The sequence below is a fragment of the Acanthochromis polyacanthus genome, chromosome 10 (genome assembly GCF_021347895.1).
Source record: "Acanthochromis polyacanthus isolate Apoly-LR-REF ecotype Palm Island chromosome 10, KAUST_Apoly_ChrSc, whole genome shotgun sequence".
Classification (NCBI taxonomy): Eukaryota; Metazoa; Chordata; class Actinopteri; family Pomacentridae; genus Acanthochromis; species Acanthochromis polyacanthus.
The window spans coordinates 24,499,105-24,521,491 of record NC_067122.1 but is presented as its reverse complement, the minus strand read 5'-3'; the positions used below and the strand labels follow the sequence as shown (position 1 = coordinate 24,521,491).

General features: G+C 43.3%; 1 protein-coding gene across 4 annotated transcripts in view; it reads right to left on the bottom strand.

The window, feature by feature from the left end:
• Positions 1–22,387, bottom strand: part of unc5a (unc-5 netrin receptor A) — a 144,737-nt gene that overhangs the window by 27,861 nt on the left and 94,489 nt on the right. For 2 of the 4 annotated variants that reach the window (XM_022195958.2, XM_022195964.2), the window contains exons 4-7: positions 20,879–20,982; positions 19,461–19,641; positions 14,917–15,084; positions 7,552–7,716 (exon numbers count right to left, since the gene is read on the bottom strand). In XM_022195958.2, coding sequence (XP_022051650.1) covers positions 7,552–7,716; positions 14,917–15,084; positions 19,461–19,641; positions 20,879–20,982 — 618 coding nt within the window. The remainder of the gene's footprint in view (positions 1–7,551; positions 7,717–14,916; positions 15,085–19,460; positions 19,642–20,878; positions 20,983–22,387) is intronic. The other 2 variants (XM_022195973.2, XM_022195981.2) reach the window with 1 other exon arrangement.

Here is a 22,387-nt window from a genome sequence, read left to right as displayed (position 1 = left end):
GTTGAAAAGCAGTAAAGGAGGAAACCTTCTAAGGGGATAAATACTTTTTATATGTACTATATTAGTCAACCACTTCTAGTCTTTTTTAGCTTACTTATTGTATTTCCAGTAATGTATTGTACTTAAATCTTATTGTTTTCTACAAGACACTGCATTTTTCATGGTATGTGATTTTGTTTTCTGAGCAATATCTGGCAAAAGAATTTCCAGCTGGACTAATGAAGTTTTACTTTATCTTATTTTGATGTGAAGCATTTCTGAAGCTTCAATGTCAACTTGCAGGCTATCAAAAAGGAGACCGAATCAGTAGCTACATCGTAGGTCTTGAGTGTTACCTCACTGGGTTTCTGCACCAGATAAATATATTTCAGGCCAGCATGTTCCTTCTCTCCCCCCCGTCTTTGTCTCTTTTTCTCTAAGCACACAACACCCCCAAGAGACACAGAGGAAAAATGAAGGATTTGCTTATGAAATTCTACCACCTCTTATTGAATGCCTCTCTCGCCAAAGCACAGGAGCATCTTCCTCCCAAAAGTACAGTATAAAGATGACAGCTAAGCCCCGACAAACATCAACGTGTGCGAGCGTTGGTGTGTATGCGTCGTGTGTGTTTTGCAGGAGAATGGGATTTGCCACGGCTGTCTCCCTGGGCTGGAGGAATTTTGTGGCGGAGGTGGAGGATACTCCAGGGGCCTTTGTGGAGGGGCCATTGTGCCGGGGAGCCACGGGGGCGTAGCGCTGTCAACTGAACACAGCCGAGGAGGGGGACGCATTGAACAGCGCAGCTTTGAGGGATGGAGAACAACAGCAAAGGTTAAAGTACTGCAGGCAGGCGTGTGGTGAGTTGACAACAAAAGGAGGAGGACAGAAGTAGGAAGACGAGAGCAAACGTACAAGAAACAAAATTAGAATTAAAGCCAAGAAAACTAAGGGGATGACAGCATGTTCCTGTGACTGACAGCATGCGTGAGCAGCAATGACACGTCCAAAAGGTTTGTGTCAAAATCAACCTGATGATGCGATGTCAAATTTCGATGAGTATCTCCAGGATTGTCGCGTTTTTCCACCCTCATATACAGGTGCAGCTAAAAAATATAAAATAGCATTTTGTTTTCAGAATTGAATACAAAAAGGTCAAACTCTCATATTTGATATACATCAACTGAATGATTTCATGCCTTGTTTGTTAGTTTGTTTTGATGGTTGTGGTTTATAGCTCATGAAAATATGACATTCAGTGTGTTACATTACTAGAATAAAAATGGATTTTCAATATAGAAATGTCCAACTTCTGCAAAGTATGTACATTTATGCACTCAGTACTTGGTTGGAGCTCCTTTACTAGAAATTAGTCCATTGGAGGCGACCAGCCGGTGCCACTGCTGAGGTGTAATTGAAGCCCAAGTTCCTTTAAAAGCTATCCACATCTCGTCTGTATTTTTGGCGTTTCTCATCTTCTTCTTGACAGCAAACCATATGGAGTCTGGTAACCAATCAAGCACAGTAATATTGTGGCCAGCAAGCCATTTGGTGGTAATTTTTGGCACTGTGGGCAGATGTTAAGTCCTACTGGAAAAGGAAATCTGCATCTCTGTAAAGCTTGACAGCAGATGGAAGCATGACATGCTCTAAAATCTCCTGGTCGACACTCTGTTGACTTTGGAATTGAAAAAAACACAGTGGACCAACACCAGCAGATGACACCAAAAATCATCACAGACTGGGGAAACATCACACCGGACTTCAACAGACTTCCTCCAGACTCTGGGACCTTGATTTCCAAAATAAATACATAAATAAGTAAATAAAAAAATGCAAAATTTATTTTTATCTGAGGAGACGACTTTGGACCACTCAGGAGTGTCTTCATATTAAGAATGGAATAGTTGTAGCTCCTTTCCTGAAGACGTCTGGTCTTGGTGGCTCTTGATGAAGCTCTCCTAAGTTCTTAAATCGACTTTTCTTTACAATTCTGTCAAGGCTGCAGCCCTCCCTGTTGCTTGTGCACCTTTTACTACCACAGTACCACACACGCACCAGTCAACTTTCCATTAACATGCTTCAGTACAGCACTCTTCCAACAGCCAGCCTTTTCAGCAATGACCCTCAGTGGCTTCTTGTGGTGAGTGCTGATAATCATCTTCTGGACAACTTTCAATTCAGCAACCTTCATCATGAATGTGGTAAAAGACCAAAAGATACACTGTATTTATACAGTGGATACTATTACATTCAAACTCAAAATAAAGTGTTTTATTATGTGAGGTACTGGCTTTCTGATTTTAATGTATTAAGTCATAATCATCAAAATTAAACCAAAAAAATATTTCGCTTCACATGTAATGAGTCTAGAATAAAGAGAATTTTCACTTTCCTAAATAACTGATAGAAATTGCCAAACTTTTTAGCAATATTTCAATTATTTGAGTTGCACCAAAACTCTACTGCTTGGCAGGAACTGCACTCGACCTTGGATACACAGATTTGATAACTTTTAATTGGTTAGTAAATCTATGACATGACAATGGCACAAGTGAATTAGCTAACAACAGTCACATCTGACAGAAGAAAAAAGCCCATTCTTTCTTTGTCTGTCTGTCTGTCTCTCATATCTATTCATCTCTTTTCATGTGTTTGTCCTTGCCTTCTCCTTTTGCCTTGAAAAATCTATTTCTCTGGGCAAAGCCGCCTGACAAACCCAAGTCTTTAAGAGAAATGCCAGAATCTATTTCATGGGTGATTATCTCAGTACTATCTGATACTTTAAGTAGCAGGATTATATGCAGCTAACCTCCATGGCGGCTCTTGGTAATGCCAGAGATCTCTTGACATGTAATCAATTGTGAATGACTGGCTGAAGATAAACACAAGATTGTGTGTTTTGTTCCTGACATTACACATCACGTATGCGCAAAACACACTTACGGCATTAGGATTCTTATGGGACGGCCCTCTTCCACCTCTCATCCTGTCCATTTACCTCTTTCTGTCTCCTCGGGGAAGCATAGAGGTGCTTAGCTGCAAGCTGCCTGGCTAAACCTTCCACCTTCCACAATGAGCTCAAAAAAAAAAAAAAAGGAAAGGGGAGAAACTCAGGCTGAACCTCTCATTAAAGTTCCCAAATCCAATTGTCTTGGTGAGTCAAAGGCCAGATGACGCTGTGATATTTGGACTTCTAGTGCTGCAGTCTTCTGAGGGATGTGCAGTCTGACTAAAGACAAAACAACACCCGTCAGCAAAGGAGACGAGCCAACTGGTTTCTACTGATTGGGCAAACATAGCCTCAGATTGGCCAGTTGGTGTTTACTTTCTAAGGGCACACCAAAGACACCTGGCTAACCTCAGATGCGTCGACCCATTATCTGTACTCCTGCTTTCCCTCCCTGCACACAGTATTCTAGCTCCCAGACAATAAAGTCAGTCAATCAGACTACTCCCCCTCTCTCTCTTTCTTTCTTCTTCCTGTCCCTCCATCCCTCTTTTCCTCCATTCTACCTGTAATCTCTGGCGGCTTATCTGAGCATCGCTGAGTGAAGTTTTATCTGACCCACCAGGTGTCACAGCGCAGCGATCCCGATGCTCTACTACAACCCGGACCAGCGACTGCTCTCAGCTCCTCCTGGCACCCGCTCATTGATTTTCATGATGCCAGCCAATAATTGAAAGGACATCCATCACACTTTAATTGACATAGCTAATCAGGTTTTATAATTGGATGGGCTTTACTTTAGTCCCTCTCTAAGTGTGCCCTCTCTGCAGCTCTCTTCCCGCGCACACTCCATACCAATTTACCTCTCTTCCTCTCTGCCGTCCGTCACTCCATCAGTCATTTCCACTTCACTTAATTGCTGGCAAAGAACTTTTGATTCTCTTTGTGTGTGACCTCTCATCATGATTGACACCCGCCTGCGGAAAATCTGTGGATGTGATGAGCTTTTTTTCCCCCAGAGTTGACCCCAGGCCAATCTCTGTTTGCTCCCCTCTCTCTGGGCTTTCAGTGCAGCTCCTCAGACTCGCTTCAGGGCTGGCTGGTTAGGGATCAGTTTCTGACTCGAGATGGGCTGGTATAATTCATCTCCTCCGAGGCAATGTATCTGGCCCCTGTTGAAGTTTGGACTCGCCGTGTTGACAGTCAGCACAATGTCCGCACCTGATAGTCCTCAACTTTCTCTACCTGCTCTTTTCTCTCTTCCTGAATTGATAAATAAGAGCTTTGGAGCCTCCCTCGCCTCTTCCCCGGGCATTTATCAGGAGACCTAAGAATATATTTCATCCCATGGCCAATCCCAGTCAGTCGCCCGAAGATGAATAACACTGGAGTTCTTAAGGTCAGGGAAATATGGCTACTAAAACTCTCAAAGTGAACGTGACCATTACTATCTCCACAATACAGTCGTCCCATCCCTCAGTGGGTCCGGGTGAAATATGGCCCAAAATAAATGTTCAGCCATTTTTCACGCAGCTCTGTGACCCTGCTCTGACAAACAAACCCATGACGACAACATCAGCCACGTCCCCACCAAATGACTCCCCCGAATTCAAAAACAGAATAAACATAAATTAATAGTGTGATGCGCTTTGCACAGTCATTTGTGACGCGCCAAAATGGGTGCTGCTGCAAATTAAGTTCATTACCTTCATTATACAGATTAAGCCAAATAATTGTTTTTATGTTGTGGTAATGTCTGTGCATCAGGATACAAGCACTATTATTTTCCCCACTATCCCTTCTCTGCCCTCTAACACCTGTCTACCATTTTGCTTCTGGCATACCGCCAGTGTGTTTATTATTTCCCTGTACATATTTTGCATAGCTACATCTTCGCCTTCACTTATTTGCTTTATGAAAACGATCCTGCTAGGGTCAGATCTGATTATTTTTGAGCTGCGGCAGAAAGCCTGGTGCTGCACATTGATCCCCGTATACGTAATACCCAAAACAATAACCTCATCTAACGTGTGTCATTCTTCTAGCATAATGAGGGAGATTAGAGATGTTGGCGAGGTCCTCAGACAGAGGACAGCTTTTGTTGTAGAGTGACAGTGGCTCACCCTGCAGTTGTTTTGTTCGATTACACTGGAGGAGAAGGCTGCCTTTTGTTTCAGGGGGAAGTTTTCCATCTCAGCTAATAGCCTGCAGACATGGTTGAAGTATGGGAGTTGCTGACAAGCCAAAACCATCTTGCTATTTTGCTTATTATAATACTTCACACAGCAATTGTCTATGGAAACGCATCTGCTGGGAACAGATTGGGACAGGCATTCTTCAGAGGCCAGCGCTTCGCACTGCACTGTCAGTGTAAATACCGAGTGACTCTGTGGGTGTGTGTTTGTGTGTGTGTGAGGAACAATGACTGGCATCTTTGTGTATATTTCTTGCCTCTCTGGGGAGGAGCTGCTGACCTTTGATGATGGGCCCACTGAGCTGCCTGGTTCACTGCACCGGCCAAACTCAGCTATCGGTTAACACATGCACATGCATGCACATATTCACATAGCGCTAAGACATATACACAAAGCAACACTCACATACAGTAGATCTCACAAGATATTCTACAGCTCTGTCCACCCCCACCCCTCTCCATCGGTCCATTTGATCACATCAGTCAGCGCAAGATACATAATTCAGTTTATTAATCCACTGGCCCATGTCAGCAGAATCCCCATTAAAACTCAGTGTTTACCAAGCAGATCAGCCAAAGAGCACACTATTTATAACAATTTCTCTATGAGACAGCACCCTGACACTATTGTCTTTGGATGGGAAGCTGCAATATCTTTTCTGCCTTTGATATCAGTAGGGAGCGACAGAGCTCTCCCTTCATGTCCATCTGGTCTGCAGTGGACCCTGTGGTGCTGCTTTCCACTCATCTGAGGGCTCGGGCTGTATTAGCCTTTGCAGTTTCTAATCTTGACAGTATGCACATGACCTACTAATGACACACGGGGGAGAGACAGCACAGTGCTTTCTGACTTAACTAAAAAAGCAATATAGACTGGCTATTCAGCTAATGTACATATGTGTCAGTCACCAGAGTCAACCGAGTTTTACATTGACATGGGCTGACATGCAAGGCAGACCTTCTGACTGAAGTTTGCTGCTGATCACATGGACAAAGAAAAGGACTTCTGGAGGATGATGTCAGAGAAAACAAAAATTTATTTGGTCACAATAGCCAAAAATGCATTTGGAGGAGAAACAGTGAGGCCTTTTACTCCAAAAACATCAAACCTACTGTCAGGCACGGTGGTGGCAGGTGGGACGATTACCCACACATTTTTCTTGGATTCAGTTTGGTGCTCAAATGAGACAATGACCCCAATACACAGTAAAAGTGGTGAAGAAATGGCTAAAACAAGCTAGAATCAGGGTTTTAGATTCTCCCTAAAGTCCTAACTTAAACAACACAACAAACCTGTGCACTGTGCTGAAGAAGGAATTTATTTTTTCTGTCAGCTACCAAAACTATCTTAATTCAGGTGAAAAAGGGCAATCGATGTTTAAGGTAATATTAGAATTGCTGTATGTATATTTTTGACCCAGCTGAATTTGTCAATATTTTCAGAAGCCCTCCAATAAATATTAGAACAAAAAAGGAAGTTTGTTTTTCATGACTAAAATGCATGTTTCAATGACTCCATTTTAGAAAACTAAGAGTTATAAGAGTCCTTGGGAACTCTAAACTGCTATAATATACACGGCCTTCACAAGTGTATGCAAACTTTTCTTCGCAACTGCATAAAGCTATATCATTGCAGAACATATGCATGCACTAAGAATAACCATAGTATACACCTTTACCCCTCCCGTGTATCTTTCCACAACCAATTTGACCTGTGGCACTTCATCCAGCAGGTTGTGTTTTAATCAGAAGAGAGATGCTTTAATTCTCAGCTCTATTAATAGGTCATAGAGCAACACAGCACCGACCCACGTGGTAAGACGCTGTATTATCTTAGCCGCGAGTGTCGTACCAGTGTTAATTAGAAATGATCGGCTGAAAAGGTCACGCAGGTGGGGAAGAGCCTGCAGTGGGCTGCAGATGAATCTCATGTCGGTACAATTGTCTGATGAGACGGACATGTTTCATTTATTAACCCCTGTAAGTTGAATTCTATCAAAAGAAGCTTGATGCAATAAGGAGGCACAAAATGTTTATTTTGATCTGGTAGAAGAAAAAAGTTAAAATAAGAAGGGGAAAAGCTTTTCTACCAGCCTCAGCTTTGTGACTAACTGATGAGTTCTACTTGTTGTGTCTGATAAAGAATTGATGAAGACTGAACTGTTTGGAATTTAGATTTTTGACTATCTTTTACACATTGGCCTTGAGTGTCAGGGTTCTTTTTTTTGCTCTCAAATGTTGTTTTTAAATCAATAACATTTTAAAATGTCCATTTGCCACTCCTCAACTCAATTATTAGAAGCAAATACATAAAAAACAACTGCTCACCAATGCTCTTCTGAAAACGTGGCTAGAAAAATAATCAGTCTTTTCTTTACTGTTCCACTGAACTGAAGAGTATGCAGTATGTGGGTGGTGGTGCACTCACTCTGTGGGCATTGCTCGCTGGTACAGTTGAGAGACTGCAGGTCGAGGCCCTGGCACTCTTTGCCCCCAGTGCCGGGCGAAGGCTGGGTGCACTCCCTGGTCCTCCACATCGAACAGTCCGCTCCACACGCCGACCATTTGCTCCACTCGCTCCAGCCTCCGTCCACTAAAAACACACAAAATATATATATAAAAAAACATGGGTGATCAAAAGCTCAGCGGAAAAAAACTTCACACTGGTCCACTTCGAATACTTACATTTTAGTTCACAGGGAAAGAAAAAACTATTGATTGGAAAAACATGCAGTTTTAATAAATCAAGCCATAACTCTCTTTACACACCGCGTGCACAGTTAAAACTCAATGTGGTGAAGTTCAGATACAGCAGTGGTGTAAAAGCAGTGGTGCATTTGCAACAACAACTGGCAGAATACTCTGTTGCCATCTTGTGCAAATTCCCTTGCTCTAAAATGGAAACCTGGTAAGGAAAACCTTATAAAGACATGCAAATCCACTTGCACACACTCAAATCCAGCAGCTGCACGGGGAAACCAAAGCGTGTAAAACTGCTGAGGAGAGCCATATTGTCTCTATTCATCTTTCTTTGTTTATTTTCAACATGGAAATCAGATGCAACTAAGTTAAACCCCAGTGGTGCGAGGGTGCTGTGGCCTGGTAGACCCAGCTGTCAACAAACTAAATCTGCGCAGGGAAATGAATTTAACCCCTGGGAAATTTGTCTTCTAGTCTACTGCCAAACTTACACGTGTGCAGAAATACTTCTATTTAAAAATTCTCATATAAATGAACAGAGGGGAGTGAGAGGAACTTGCCTTGGTTTTGATTTCACTGTCTGACAAGATGTTACTGTAGCAACCGTAGAGCTGCCTGCAGTGTAACTGAATGCACGGCACAGCGCAGGTGGTAATGCTCTGAACAGAGAAGAACGTACATTACACCTGCTGCCGGACTTCAAACACCCCACCATCAGCACAAGCAAAATGAAACAAATGGAAATGGGAAGGTAATAGTTCTGTGCATGCCCGGCTGTACAAAATATCTTTAGCACGCACACATGCACAGAGGGAGGCCATTTTGCAAAGGTGGGGGTAATTTAGTGCTGTGGCTGGTGGGGGCGGCGGCGGTGGCTGAGAGTGATATTGAGAGTGACACAGCGGCAGGCTTGGGGAAGGTTACCATAGGGCTAATGGGAAAAAGAGCAATAATGAGCTCTCATGGGGGCAAAAACGCCACTATCTTGTGCTTTCTCTCTCCCAAATGTAAGGGTGAAGGGGACCAGATGAGAATCATCTGCACACACACACACACACCCCCATATATACGAGGTACATGCACATGTCTGTGACAGCAGCAACCCTTCCCCTGACTGACCTCAGGGCAAGGAAACCTTAGTGCTCATTAATCCTAGCAATAAAGAGTGCAGGGAGCATGACCTCCAGAGAGCCGGTCTGACTCACTGCGGGTCAGGAGGCTTCGCTTAATAAAACATAAGTGGGATGCTAGTGAGGGTGAGGCTATCTATTATTGCATAACTGTACCAAGTAATGATTTTATTTGGTTTTCAAGCAAAACCCCCAATTGGAAAAAAAAAAAAAACAGATAAAAGCCACCATGAGCGTTTTGGACCAAGTGCTCCCACACAAGTCTGTATGTTTGCCTGCATGTGTCCTCAAATGATGGTGTGTTTGCGTGTGCATGCATGTGTGAGTGTGTGTGGCGGGATGCTGACACAGCTTGGGCCTTTTTTGCAGTCAGATCCATTTGGCAGAGAGAGCAGAACCAATCAGATAATTGTCCTTGTTTGGCATTGAGTGGACCCATCCGTGGGCCAGTGGGCTGATTATCCAGGCTGGGAACGAGAATGATTGAATAGCGAATTACATCCTAATGAATATATTATGTCGCCCCTCAGTTTACCCACACCACTGTGAAATAAAGAGATGAGATCAACATCTGCCCTGATGAGGTGATGAAATTCAACTTCTCTTTTCCACCACAAAGCAAGACTAATGGCCATGCAAATGACATTTTCAAACAAGGAGATTGGTGTGGAGGCATGGCGATGGTCATGAGAATGGAGGATGAGACGCAAACACCGCGACCAGAGGATGAGGGGAAATCAAAGAAAGGGTGAAGATGCATTAACGGTCCTTGATTGCCTGTTTCTCAACATGTATCACATCTTTCAGACAGAGGAGAGGCTATCCATAGGAGCAAAGAAACATATGGGAGACCTGAAAGGATCTCTCTCTCTCTCTCTCTCGACTGTTTAAAAGATGTCGAGCGGCGACAGTAAATGCAGCGAAGTGAGAAAAATTCAAGGCTGAAATCAGAACTAAACCTCATCCTTCTTATTTTTTCAGTACCCTCATAAGAAAATTGTAATCCACAACCACGGTGCTGCCGATAAAATCCCCAGAAAGAGATTGTTAGCGCTACTGCAAAAGGCACCACAGCTGATTTTCAATCATACAGCACCACAGGTTTCAGGTCAGGCAGGTCTCCGAGGAGGGACAGTAATACAATAACCCAGTGGCAAGCCCCCATTTGGACATGTTGCCAAGGGGAGAAGCAAAAGGAATCCAACCATTTTTTACTGGCCGGTAGGAGGGCCTGTTTGAGGCTTTGCTGTTCAAAATCACAATGGCCGCTGATGGACACAGCCCGAGATCATCGAACACCTATGGTTTCCTTGTCCTTGAGGGGAACACAAGGAGGTAGACAAGTACCACTGGGACCAGCAGGCCGCCCCTCTGCTGCCACTGTCCTGTCAAAACACATGTGTGCACAGTAACCACCCCTAATCACAGTGCTCAAAGGATGATGGGGAAAAAAAAGCTACAGAAAAACCAGAGACCTGCGGAGATTAATCACCCAAACATCAGTCCGCATTTCTGACAAGAAAAAAAACATAAATACTAGACCAGAGTGTTGAGAAGCAGCGACTTTACGGCTTTAACAAACCGAAACGGGACAGAATGAGACATTAAGAGGGAGGGCCGAAACAAATGGCACCAAATGATTAAAAATGATGCAAAGCTATCACCAGATGGCCACCATCTTTACACAGTGAACTAATGTGTTTTTCTGTCGCATTATTAGCCATGGCCTTTATTTATTCCGTCACTACAATATGGAGTGTCTAGAACAACCTATGACAATTTCTAGAAAGGCATTACCAATTTACTTCAAAGCTGATTTTTTGCAGTGCAGACAGGAGACATATGGGTGCTGGCGAGCATGTGTAGTACACGTACACGCGCAAACACACACACTTACGAGCACGCGTGCACAAATACACCAGCCCCGAGTCTGTTTATTTTCTGTCTAGTAGAACTCTCACGACTCCTCTGGCAAGCCTGAGGGATCAGTACTATGATCAGTACTATATTTAAATAATTCACACAAGTTAGAAATCTCTTCAGGTTGTTTGGTGTGCTCTCTTATATGAGACAACAGTTCAGTTCATTTGTGTGGGGTAGGTGTCACTTCCAAAACTGGGGACTAACTATTTGCTGTTGGCTCAGGTAGTGTTTGTCTTTGCTGGAAAACGCTGGGATGATCTGACATTTTGCCATTTTGACTGCTGGCTCTGACCGCGAGTCGGTGCTGGGGCAGAGTCGATGAAAGGGTGAGGGATGGACTGCAGAATCGTGTGGGATACTTCAGTGGGCTGTGCTGGGATGGAGACAAAAGAAAGGAGAAGCCAGAGAGAGGAAATAGAAATGGAGATAAGCCCTTGCATAGTTTGGCTACTCGCTGTCTCAAGTGTTGATCTGCTCTTCTCTGAGCCTCAGGGCTTTAGCCTCAGCCTCCTCCTCCTCCTCCACAGCTCCCTGTGTCTCTCCCAGCATGGAGCCCATCTGATCTGCCACACAGGCCTCCGCCAACTCTCATTAAACACTTTGGAGACTTCGACAAAAATACAGATGAGCCTCTCTAGCTTCACACTTTTCCCGATGAGAGGTGGGAACTCACATTTAGATACAAGAGTCATCGTGAGTAGACACGAGGAGAGTTTTGTTACTGGTGTCAGTTTGTCCAAAGCCTATACAATGCATATGTTAGGAAATATGCCTGTGTGACTGTACCACTTTGCAGGAATCCTGCTCTTTTTTAAGCGTGCAACAACAAATGGCCATCGGCATTTTAACAAAAACTGCATAACGACTAAGTTGGGCAATGCAGGGACAAATTATAGCATTTGCATGTTGTTGCTTCCAAATTTAAATTGATTTGTTTCCAACGAATATTCATTCGGCTGACAGCATCTTTTATCCCTAAAGGATACAAACAGCGAATCCAAGAAGCCGTCAATGTGTTTAAGACAAAACAGACAGCAAGTGCAAATTGCACAGTATAAGTGGCTCAAAACTAAGTATGTTTTTCTGTAACCCATTTCAAAAGCCTAATGCTGAGAGTTAAATGCACGAGAGAGCTAATAATCAACACAAAAATCTTAGTCTAGATAATTAATGAACTCTTGAAACAAGACCAGCATTAAATCATGTAATTTTAATAATGCCGCTCGAAAACAAAGCCAGGGTAGAGGAAAAGGGCCTCTCAAGGCTGACTTCAAAAAATTTAAGAACACTACTTCTGAATCCAAATGTCAGCCGTCTCGAAATAAATAACAGGATGCCCATCTGCAGCTTTAGAGCTAGCCATGTAATTCATTCTCCTAAAGTCTCTGCCTCGTAAAACGGACCAAAATCACCATGTTAAAGTTGTTATCCAGTATGTAGCAATGCTAGGCTCGTCTTGTTGAATACTACCCTTATATGGCAGTGTCTAATCATGGATTCAGGCCGGCAAATCATGTTTGTGTGAATTCTGTGGACACCAAAACCTGCTGGCAGGTTTAAAAGACGTATTATCTAAAAGTAATAATGACAATAACAATAATAATTGGCAAAATATTCAACATTTATCATCAGCAGAGGCTACAAATTCTGAAATAATTTTCAATTTTCCAACAGTCCTTAAATTATTCATCCGTGTTGTACTGTTCTACTGAAAAAAAACAATTTAAGATTCAAATTTCATTAAAATCACTTTATTCTACTTGTTTGGTACAAAAATGGTCAAATATTAACTGTTTGCAGTAATCAGATGCTCATTAGAATAAGTAGGATGACATGACAGTCAGTTACAATCAGCAGTCATGTGACAAAAACTAAGGGAACTTTTTAGCTGAACTGGGCTGAACTGCAGGGAGATGGGAAGTATGGCAACAAAAATTAAGTAAAGTAAAATAAGTAAAATATCTGTGGTACATAGAATCATCTTTGTCAGTACTGGTAACACCTGTATGCTGTACATGCTGATTCAAAAGTTTTCTAGTTTGTAAAATTAGAAACTAAACTTATGCTCTCGTGATTTATGGCATTATACCTGTGCCATCCAGCACAGGGGACAGTTTTTTGTAGTTCTGTCTACTTCTAGTAATGGCTATGCTGATTTTATTAGGGTATATTGCAGTGAAAAATGAGTCCAGTGAGTAAAAGTGTGACAGAAGCAAAAGGTACCTGGGGTTCAGAGGGTTAAACACGTATTTGATGCATCAGACTGAGGATTCTTATGTATTTAGGGGTTTTCACTGGTGGACTGTGTGCGTGCTGAATGACAAAATGATGAGAACTGTCAGTTCATCTTGGGGGGACTTCAGAGACGTGTCTGTGAGTACACAAGAGCCTCGGTGCCACTTTTGATTGGAAACAACAGCTCATCATCCACAGGCTCTGGCATGGTGGACTTTGGCCTTGAGGGGAACCCTCTCCGGGTCCAGACAGCTGGGGCTGTCCCAGTCACCGATGTCCCCGTTCTCAGACAGGTAACAAGCAAGAAAAGGAGGCCAAGACTACCCTCTGTTGCCAAACAACAGGACTGATAGAGGTGTAAGCGGGGTCACGCTGCTCTAGCATCTCTCATCAAGACACAAAAATTGAGTTCTTTCTCCCCCAAACTCTCTGTAAACTGTTTTCACAGGGCACAATGCAATTTTTGTCACAGCACCCTAATGGTTGAAATTACACACTTTCTCCTTGTGGAGCGAGTGAAAGATAGAGCAGGGAGGGGGGGTAGTCTAACAATAGCAGCTTGGACTGACATTAATCTCTTTAAGCTCATGGAGGTCAGTATCCTGCTTTGCTGTGGAGGAATGTCAAGCATCCCTGGGCACCAGTCTAATTCCATTACTCGTTGCTCCAACTCGAATAATTCCAAATCCATCCAGATCGTGACGGCACATCACGCATTTGTGTTTCCTTTGTCTTCCTCCTCCTGCTGTATTCCAGCGGGCCATGTTACTTACACTTACGCTTGACATCTAGTGATGTCTTTACATGGGAGATGTGTAACACAACACCTTGATTCACTGAGGAAGACAATCTCTGTTTTAGGCAGGGAGAAGCTGCCGCTGCCAGGGGTGTTGTATTTCCCTCCCTGCTATTTACCGAGCGTGGGAGATTTCTCCTGCGGTCAGCACGGCTGCAGCGCACCAACTATACGTCTGTACACTGATCTGCTGGCGGCCAAACAGCCTCCTCTTGTACACGCTCAGGCTTTCTCAGCTTCTTTCTCAGTTTTCCCTCTTTTCGCTCGCACTCCGGGCTTTGTTCCCGTCTTCCTTACACTGTATCTGATTCCATCCGTCTCCAGCCCAGCTTCCACCTTACACCTCCGTTTTCCTCCCCTGCTCTCTCCCTCACCATCTCTCCCTCTGTCAGGGGGCTAATGTGGGACTGCAAATGAAGCAGCTTGACTTCCATCTCAGGCTACCAGAGATCAATATGTGTTGCTCACTATCAGGCAGGACACTCACTGCCTCTCCGACACACTCGCAAGGGAGAACGGGCAAGCAAATGAAATGCCCTTAACTTCTCGCACGTTAACACGGCACACAAGCCGCCATAATTCAGTGTTTTATTGCCTGTATTTACTACATAGCTTGAGCAGCAAACAATAACAAATGTACTAGCTGATGTGACACAATACCACGACTGGAGCCCATGTCTCTTCAAGCAGACATGCCTCTGAAATAAAAGTAAGGTCTGCGTACAGTGCAGAAGATCAAGAGATATGTGAACACAGGGCGACAACAATAAATCTCTTTCAGGATGAGGCCTTACTGTGAAGACTAATAGGCTCTGGCATTGCTGTGTAAGCGGTCTAATTGCAAGAAGCAACAGAGGCCTGACATCTAAGAGAAGACTTGGATGTGCTGGTAGAAAAAGGGCAGCCAAAATAAAGATGAACTGATGACTTCTAGATGCCAAAAAAAGTGCAAAAGGAAGCCACAGGAAGCCAAGCGCCACAGGACAAAACGGGGTTGCCTGGGAGTTACCTGGACAGGTGGCCACACAGGCACTTTTCTGGACGTTCTGCCCCTCACAGGATGTGCCTCCATTCAGTGGCGTGGGGTTGGTGCAGCTCCGACTCCTCTTCTGCCAGCCACGCCCACACACGGCACTGCAGGACGACCAGGTGGTCCACGTGGACCAGCCGCCGTTGACTGTCAGACCAGCGCCAAGGAGGGAGGGAAGGGGGGAGGATGGAGAGGGTGAGGTAAAGGTGGGGGGAGGTTGGAGGGAGGGAGGGATGGATGGATGAAGGGACAGAGCAGCCAGGATTACCCGACATGCAATAAGGAAAAGAGGTGCGCTGCGACAGAATAATCATGACTGCTTTTTACACTCTTTGGTTTCCACACTGCAAGGTGAACAAATGGAAGAGCAAAGCGGGGCTACTTCCTGCGTCTGAGTTGGAAATTATGGCCAACTGTGGCGAAAAACAAAATGTCTTTGACCTGGAGCAGAAAAAAAAAAAAAACATGACCACTTGCCATCTTTCACCTTTCTCTGAGAAGGACATGTTTGCTACAAAGTAACTTTCAAATATCCCTTCCACATTCCACCAAGGTAATCACTGTGAAGCCATGCTGTTTAAAGCCACATTGTACATGCAAAACAACCCCTAGTCCTTGAAACTACCAACACACTACTAAAAAATACATATAACATGGCTGTTACATTCCAACTGTCCTCGTCCCACATCCACCACTGATTTCACATCAAGAACATAATTCTTCAAACTCAAAGACTACGTAAATTATAGAGAACACTGCAGCACATTTGATTGCTCCGACATATTAAAAAAACCTGAAGTTCAAGCTGGTTCAGAACTCTGCATGCTGAGTTTCTATTATTGCATCCACCTGTTGACCACTTATGTTCAAAACCAGAAACGTTGCTATATCTCTCAATCACGACAGGCGATTACATTAAATCATGCTGCTTTGGTTCCTCTATCTACCGAGTTTCCCTCAGTTTACAAGGTACAGATTCCTGATTTATTGACTTTAACAGCGCCGTCGTTGCTTCTCTGTACATACTCCCCTCCTAATTTCCTCCTAACTCTCTCCTGTGCTTGTCGTGGCTGAATCATTTCCTTGCCCCCTCTATGCGATTGATTGCCCGCCACAGCGAGGTAAATTGCCAGGCAACTCGGCCCCTGATTACCTCTTAGCACAGAGTGCAGTCACACCAGCCAGGCCTTGTTAAAATGCATCTCTGGCCCCCTGTTGAACCCCCTTTGAAAAGTAGCGGTTATTATGGCTCGCAACAGCTAGCTAGATTAACTAGCATGGCAGCCTGTGATGCTCTCAGCTAACTGAATTTTTCTTTTCTGCTCTAAGTTACAGCAACATAAGCCAGCAAAACATCCTCCACTGTGATTCGGCCTCAATCAATACTGCACTTGTGTTGTCTTATCGAGCACATAGCATGATGTGAAGAAATAAAACTGCACATGCGAACACCTTGGCAATTGCTCACAGTGTTTTTGCCCTATGAGTAAAAACTATTGCTTGACAATACAAGAAAGACAAACAATATGAATGTGAATGCTCCTGCATCCACAGTCAGTTCAACTCTATCAAGTCGTTTAACAAAAAGCGAATCAATTCTAATCAACACGAGGAATGATTGTGCTTTTTTTTCTTCCTATTTTTAATGCCCCAGGATGGGAGGAGTGTATGTCTGTTTTGACTGCATGCTCCAAATTAACACATTTGATTTGACACCAGTCAAAGTGGAAACACATGACTCTATTTTCTCTATTTTATACAGAGCTATTTAAACATGTGGAGCCCTCTCAGGCTCTGCCCAATATGCTGAATTAAAAAGTTAGTAATCAGAGGAAATCAGCTGAAGCGTTTCATCACAGAACCAAAATACAATAATCCCTGTTGCTGTCTAGTACATTATTATTGCTGAAATATTGAGTTGATAATTACATTTATTAAGTGAATTCAACCAAAGTAAGACACGCAGTGTTCCTGCTCTAGTTCATCTACCAGCATGTATGTGATTGGTTAAATCAGATCAACATGTTTTCCCAAAGATACATAAAGGCTGAAATACTACAACACACTGAGATCACATTTTCTATATTCATCCTTTTCCGATCAAAAATCTGGTGAGCTTTTGTTGGCTGAAAAGGCAGAGTAACTGTGATCTTAAGTGGTAATTAATTTTCAAGTAGCGCCACCTGAACATGGTAACTGGATGTTTGATATTGCATTCAATTCAAATAATGCACGTGTTCAGGAAGTCCATAAATAGTCCTCGCATCTTTTCAAGGCCCTCAGATGTTTCTCTATAATACCAATGTTATTTTTTTTCATATCTTATTAGTGAGATGGATGTGCGCAGAACACAGCAATTATATATTTGGAGTCTAGACAAAAAAATATACGATAGTTTCTTAGCACGACATATAGTCCATCAGCAGCTGTCTCTCAATTTTATTTAGTAATTAGTCTTGTTTATTTTTTAAATATTGTATAAAACTTGCATATTTGACATATATTTCAACAGAATAAATAATATTAGTTCAAATAATATATTCTCACTGACACTTAAGTGGGTGTCCCATAAAAAGTGCCATAGAAAGTACCTATTAAAAGTTTTTACCTTCCTGGGAAGCTTTCCCCTTTGATTGCTTTTCATTATTCAGTTGTCATCAATATAATTTGTCTTTTTTGACAAGAAATTTCAAAAACAGATTATTTCATGTCAATTTGAAAACAGATTTCTACAAAATAGTCTCAATGAAGTAAAGATATAAAATGTAAAATAAGTGACTGCATGTGTTCTCAACCCATTAAAGTCAGTATTTGGTAGATGCACCTTTGGTCATAATTACAGCATTGAGCCTGTGTGGATGGATAGATCTCTGTCACCCATGCAAATTTGGATCCTGTGATCTTACCCCCATTCTTCGTAACAAAACCGCTCAAGCTCCGTCAAGATCATGAGTGAGCAGCTCTTTTCAAGTCCAGCAACAAATTCTCAGTTGGACCGAGGTCTTTTCTTTCACTCAGTCACTCCAAAACCTTCCCCTTGTTACCATAAAACCACTTCTTTGGAACTTTGGTTGCTTGTTTCAGGTCACTGTCTCAGTGAACAACAAATCTGCTCCCACATTGTAATGTCTTGCTGTCCTCCAGGATTTCCCCATGCTTTGCTGCATTTATTTTACTCCATATTTGCTGCTGTGAAGTATCTCCAAGTCATGATGCTGCCACCACCATGCTTCACAGGGGGAACGGTGTATTTGTGGTGATGGACGGCCCGCTGTAGGCAGATTTATGCATGTGGCATATTTCTTCCATTTCTTAATGATGGATTTGACTGTATTTCAAGGGGATATTGAGTGACTTTTTCCTGCATCCATCCCCTGACTTACGATTTCCAGTAACCTTTTCACAGAGTTGCCTGCAGCGCTTTTTTTTGTCCTCATGGTGCACTTCTAGCCAGGAGGACAGATTCACCAGTGACCGGACCCTCCACATACAGGTGTTTTTACACTACAATCATCTTTGTCGCATTTGTTGCACAATTAATTGACATTTTTTCGTAGAAATTAATTTTCACTTTGACATGAAACTGTTTTTTTTGTAAACTCTTTCAAAAAAGCCAAATTCAACTGACCAGGATTCAATGTTTAAAAGCAAAAAAGGAGAAAACTTCTAACGGCGATAAATACTTTTTATTGACACTGTATATGTGGCATATATTGTGTTTTCTTGACTGATGCATCAGAAAATAATCAAGAACTGCTGTTCTGCCTTTACGGCACATCATAGCAAAATCTTTTTCTGTCAACCTCCACAAAAACAGACCCCATGTCAGACACATATTTCTTACTCACAAAGTTGTTTTCATGAATCATTCCCATGTGATTTCATCTCCTGTTTGCATGTAGATGAGAATTAAGCCTGGCTGTAATGTATGCAAAACTTTTGTAGTGCCAGTACCCATGGAACCCTCTGTGATAGAAAATATGCTGTTTCTCTGCATTTTAATAAAGGTCAGTCTGCCTATCAAGCCAAGTCATTATTTACAGTTTGCTGTTAATTCAATTTTTCTTCTCCTACTGGATTCACTACAGAAGAGGGGGAAGATGGCAGCGCCGACATCAGAGACTGCCAGCTTTGGCGGAACGGTTGCCAGTAACATTTTAAGTTGTGCTAATTAACGTGCAGATACTACGACTAACTCTTTATGGAGTTATTTATAAGTGTAATTCATAGCCTGATGAAAAACAAAGCTGACGTATGCAAGTTGTCACCATACAGTATGTCACATTATTATTAATGAAACTCCATTGTGAAATCTGAGTGTAACAGTAGGACCGTCTCACAGAAGACGTGCACCCACGTATCTTCCATGCAAGAGGGCATGCATGGATTAATGCTGAAATGTGGATAACAGAAACAACACACAAGCATTAAACCGAGCTGTTTGAATCTTTTGAAGCTCAATCGTCTGCCATTAGCCTCCGCGTACACAGTGTTGACATCAGTTGAAAGAAGTTATTACCTACCATAGACTAGGACCGTGGCAGAGGTGCTTTTGCGGCGAGCAACAATGTTTTTGGCCACGCACGTGTAGTTGCCTGTGTCCGCCAGCCGGGCTTTTTTGATGACGAGATTATGGTCAGTCGTGATGAAAAAATTGGGGTCACTTGCTGGGTCGATCACATCCTCATTTCTCTGCCACTCCACCTGAAAATACATTTCAGCGGTCAAAATTCACTGCAACTCAATAGAAAACGGCTCTACAGCGGGCTGACGGCGTGTGGATGAGAGCTTTCTACGTGGATGAGAAACGCAGCGGTGCACTTCTTTTCTGATGCAATCAAACAGACAAATGGAAGAACAGACAGAGCTTGGTATGGTACTGAGATAGAATTAATTTATTTACACACCCTACTGATTTTAATATTTGTTCATTTTTTTTGTGGGGAGAGTGCTGCTTTTATTGTGTAACTGCTGGATATCTCTGTAGCTGTTGGTGGTCTGTGAGCAAAAATGGTCATGCTTTGTGTAGTTTTTGTGCCCTCTCTTGCAAAAAGCCAAAACTGATGTTATTCCTTTTTTGGTGTACTCTCAGATTGGCTTGCTTGTTTTCTTGCTCTCACTTGACCTTGTGCTGTCTTGAGAGAAGCAACGGCGTGGCAGCATTGTTGTTGGTATTACTGCCAGTTGCGATACCGCATATAATTGGGCTTTTCTTTCTCTTGTGCGCTATCCCTGTTTTCTCCCCGTGGTGACTTCTGCTCTGATGTTCTTTTCTGTTGAACTGCGGTTGGCACCTTCCTTCCCATTTCTCTACAAACTGTCCCTACACAGTTTCGCTGTGATTGGCTAGTCTGCGGTTTCTGGTCTCTGGGCTGTCTGAGTGGCTGGCCTAAGCTCCTCTTGTGTTGTTATTAGAACAGTTAGTGCCTATCTGGGACTGGGAGGATCCAGCGCACGAAGTGAAACAGCTGGCCACGGTCTGGTCCTCGAAACACAGACACACACCGCCGAGAGACGTGGAAATAGAGAGGGATGGGGGGAGTCGGGCAGGACAAGAGTGTAAGAGAGATACAGTGCATGGAGAGACGACGGAGAGATATAGAATGAGATAGGGAAAGAGTGAGGCAAATAGGCCCATTAATTATGGATAGGCCTTTAGAGATGCCAAACGGAGAGTGAAGCCTCCAAGCCTGTCCTGAGTGATGTGACGAGACGATGTGATATACGGCTTCTCAGAGATGTAAGAGGGATAATAAATCAATAATGGGGAATAATTAGAGGTGTAATTTATCCGTACTGGGTTTTCTGTTCCCCGGTGGGGCGGGGAGAGAAACCAAGGAGCTGATCCTGAGCCACTTCTTACTTTTTGTCCTCGTGGAGAGGAAAGGGTAAATGGATGCTAGATTTGGGCCTATAAATATCTTCTGTACCCGTGTCTCACCTCGGCTTGTGGCACTCCCTCCGGGGGATGGCAACGCAGTAACACCTCCTGGTCCAATGCCACCTCTTTACCCTGCGGCTCCTCCTCAAAGTTCTTTCTCAGGTCTGGTTGAAAAAACAAAAGGATGGGGGGAGACACACAACCAATTAGGGTATTTGCGAGAGCTTGTGAGATTTGAAAAATATACTTTCATCTAGAAAACTAGGCCTGGTGATGTTTTTCCAAATCTTCCACTGTTGACATGACCACCACAGGCCTCACTGAACATGTCGCACACTAGTTGGCCCCTAAGCCACACTGGGATCGGTGGCACCAACCATGTTGCTTATTACAGGCTGCCTGGCTGGTTCAGGGATGCTTGTCTGCTGCCAGAGGGGCCCGGCATCAAGCAAAAGCAATTGCATTACCCCTCACTCCCACCCACTCTCCTCTATCCAGCATTCGCCAGCCTCCAGCTTCCATCTGTATGACGGCTTGGAGCAGCCACACGAAAACAAAGCCCTGAGGCGCCTGGACAAGAGCTCCTGCAAGCCTGGCTGCCTGCATGGGGCTTCACATTACGTCTCATTGAACACTCTTATGGTTGCACCAAGTCCTGCTATATATTTGTCTGTAAGCAGCGGTGGAAAATTACACAGGTAGAACTGGCGATGCTTATTTCTTGTGGGGAAAATAAATGCAGCTCCGTTTGTATCAGATGAGCCTGACAGGACGCTGATAGCTGGTGGGTTGGCACAAATTTGATGTGTTCACCCCAGGTTTTAACTCAGAGTGAAGCAATGTGTTATTGTGTTGTGAGGGGCTGAGGGCGCGGCTGTGAGCCGCCGGTGAATTCCTTTAAACAGATGTTGAGCTTGTCCTGACCAATCATACTGAGAGAAACGCTAAGTCAAGCAGAGAGACTTTCACGACATTCAATTTAATTAAAGCTGATACAATGGGACTGGAGGAGACTTGAGATATAACAGCCTTGGAAGGCTCAAATGTATGTGAGCATATATATGTGTGTGCGTGTGAATATCACGACTGTACATCGTTATTCAACCGTGTGTGTCCTTATCTCATCTATCTGACTTTGTTGAGCTCTCAAACAAGGATGGATAATGAATGTGTGTTTTCAAAACGTCTTGTGGTTTGGAGACGGTGCCGCGTTTGGCTCTGTCTGGAATAATACATATTTATGTGGGAATTAATAGGCAGAATGCTTTAAAATACTCAGATGTAAAATGGCTTCTTCTAATAAAGCTTTTGAGGCTGCAGCGAGGGATGTGTCTCTGTTCCCCAGACAGATTTATGATTGCTGCACAGCAATAAATTTCAAATCTGTTTTTATTCCAGTTACTTTCATAGGGATCATTGCTGATATACTGTATCTAGTGAAAAATATGCTCATGAATACTCAAATTTAGTGTTCTACTTTTTCATTTTTTTTGGGCTGCCTTCAAGCAGATGCATTACTTTCTCGTTCTGCCTGCCAGAGTCTGATATTTTCTCCCCATAAGTAGAATC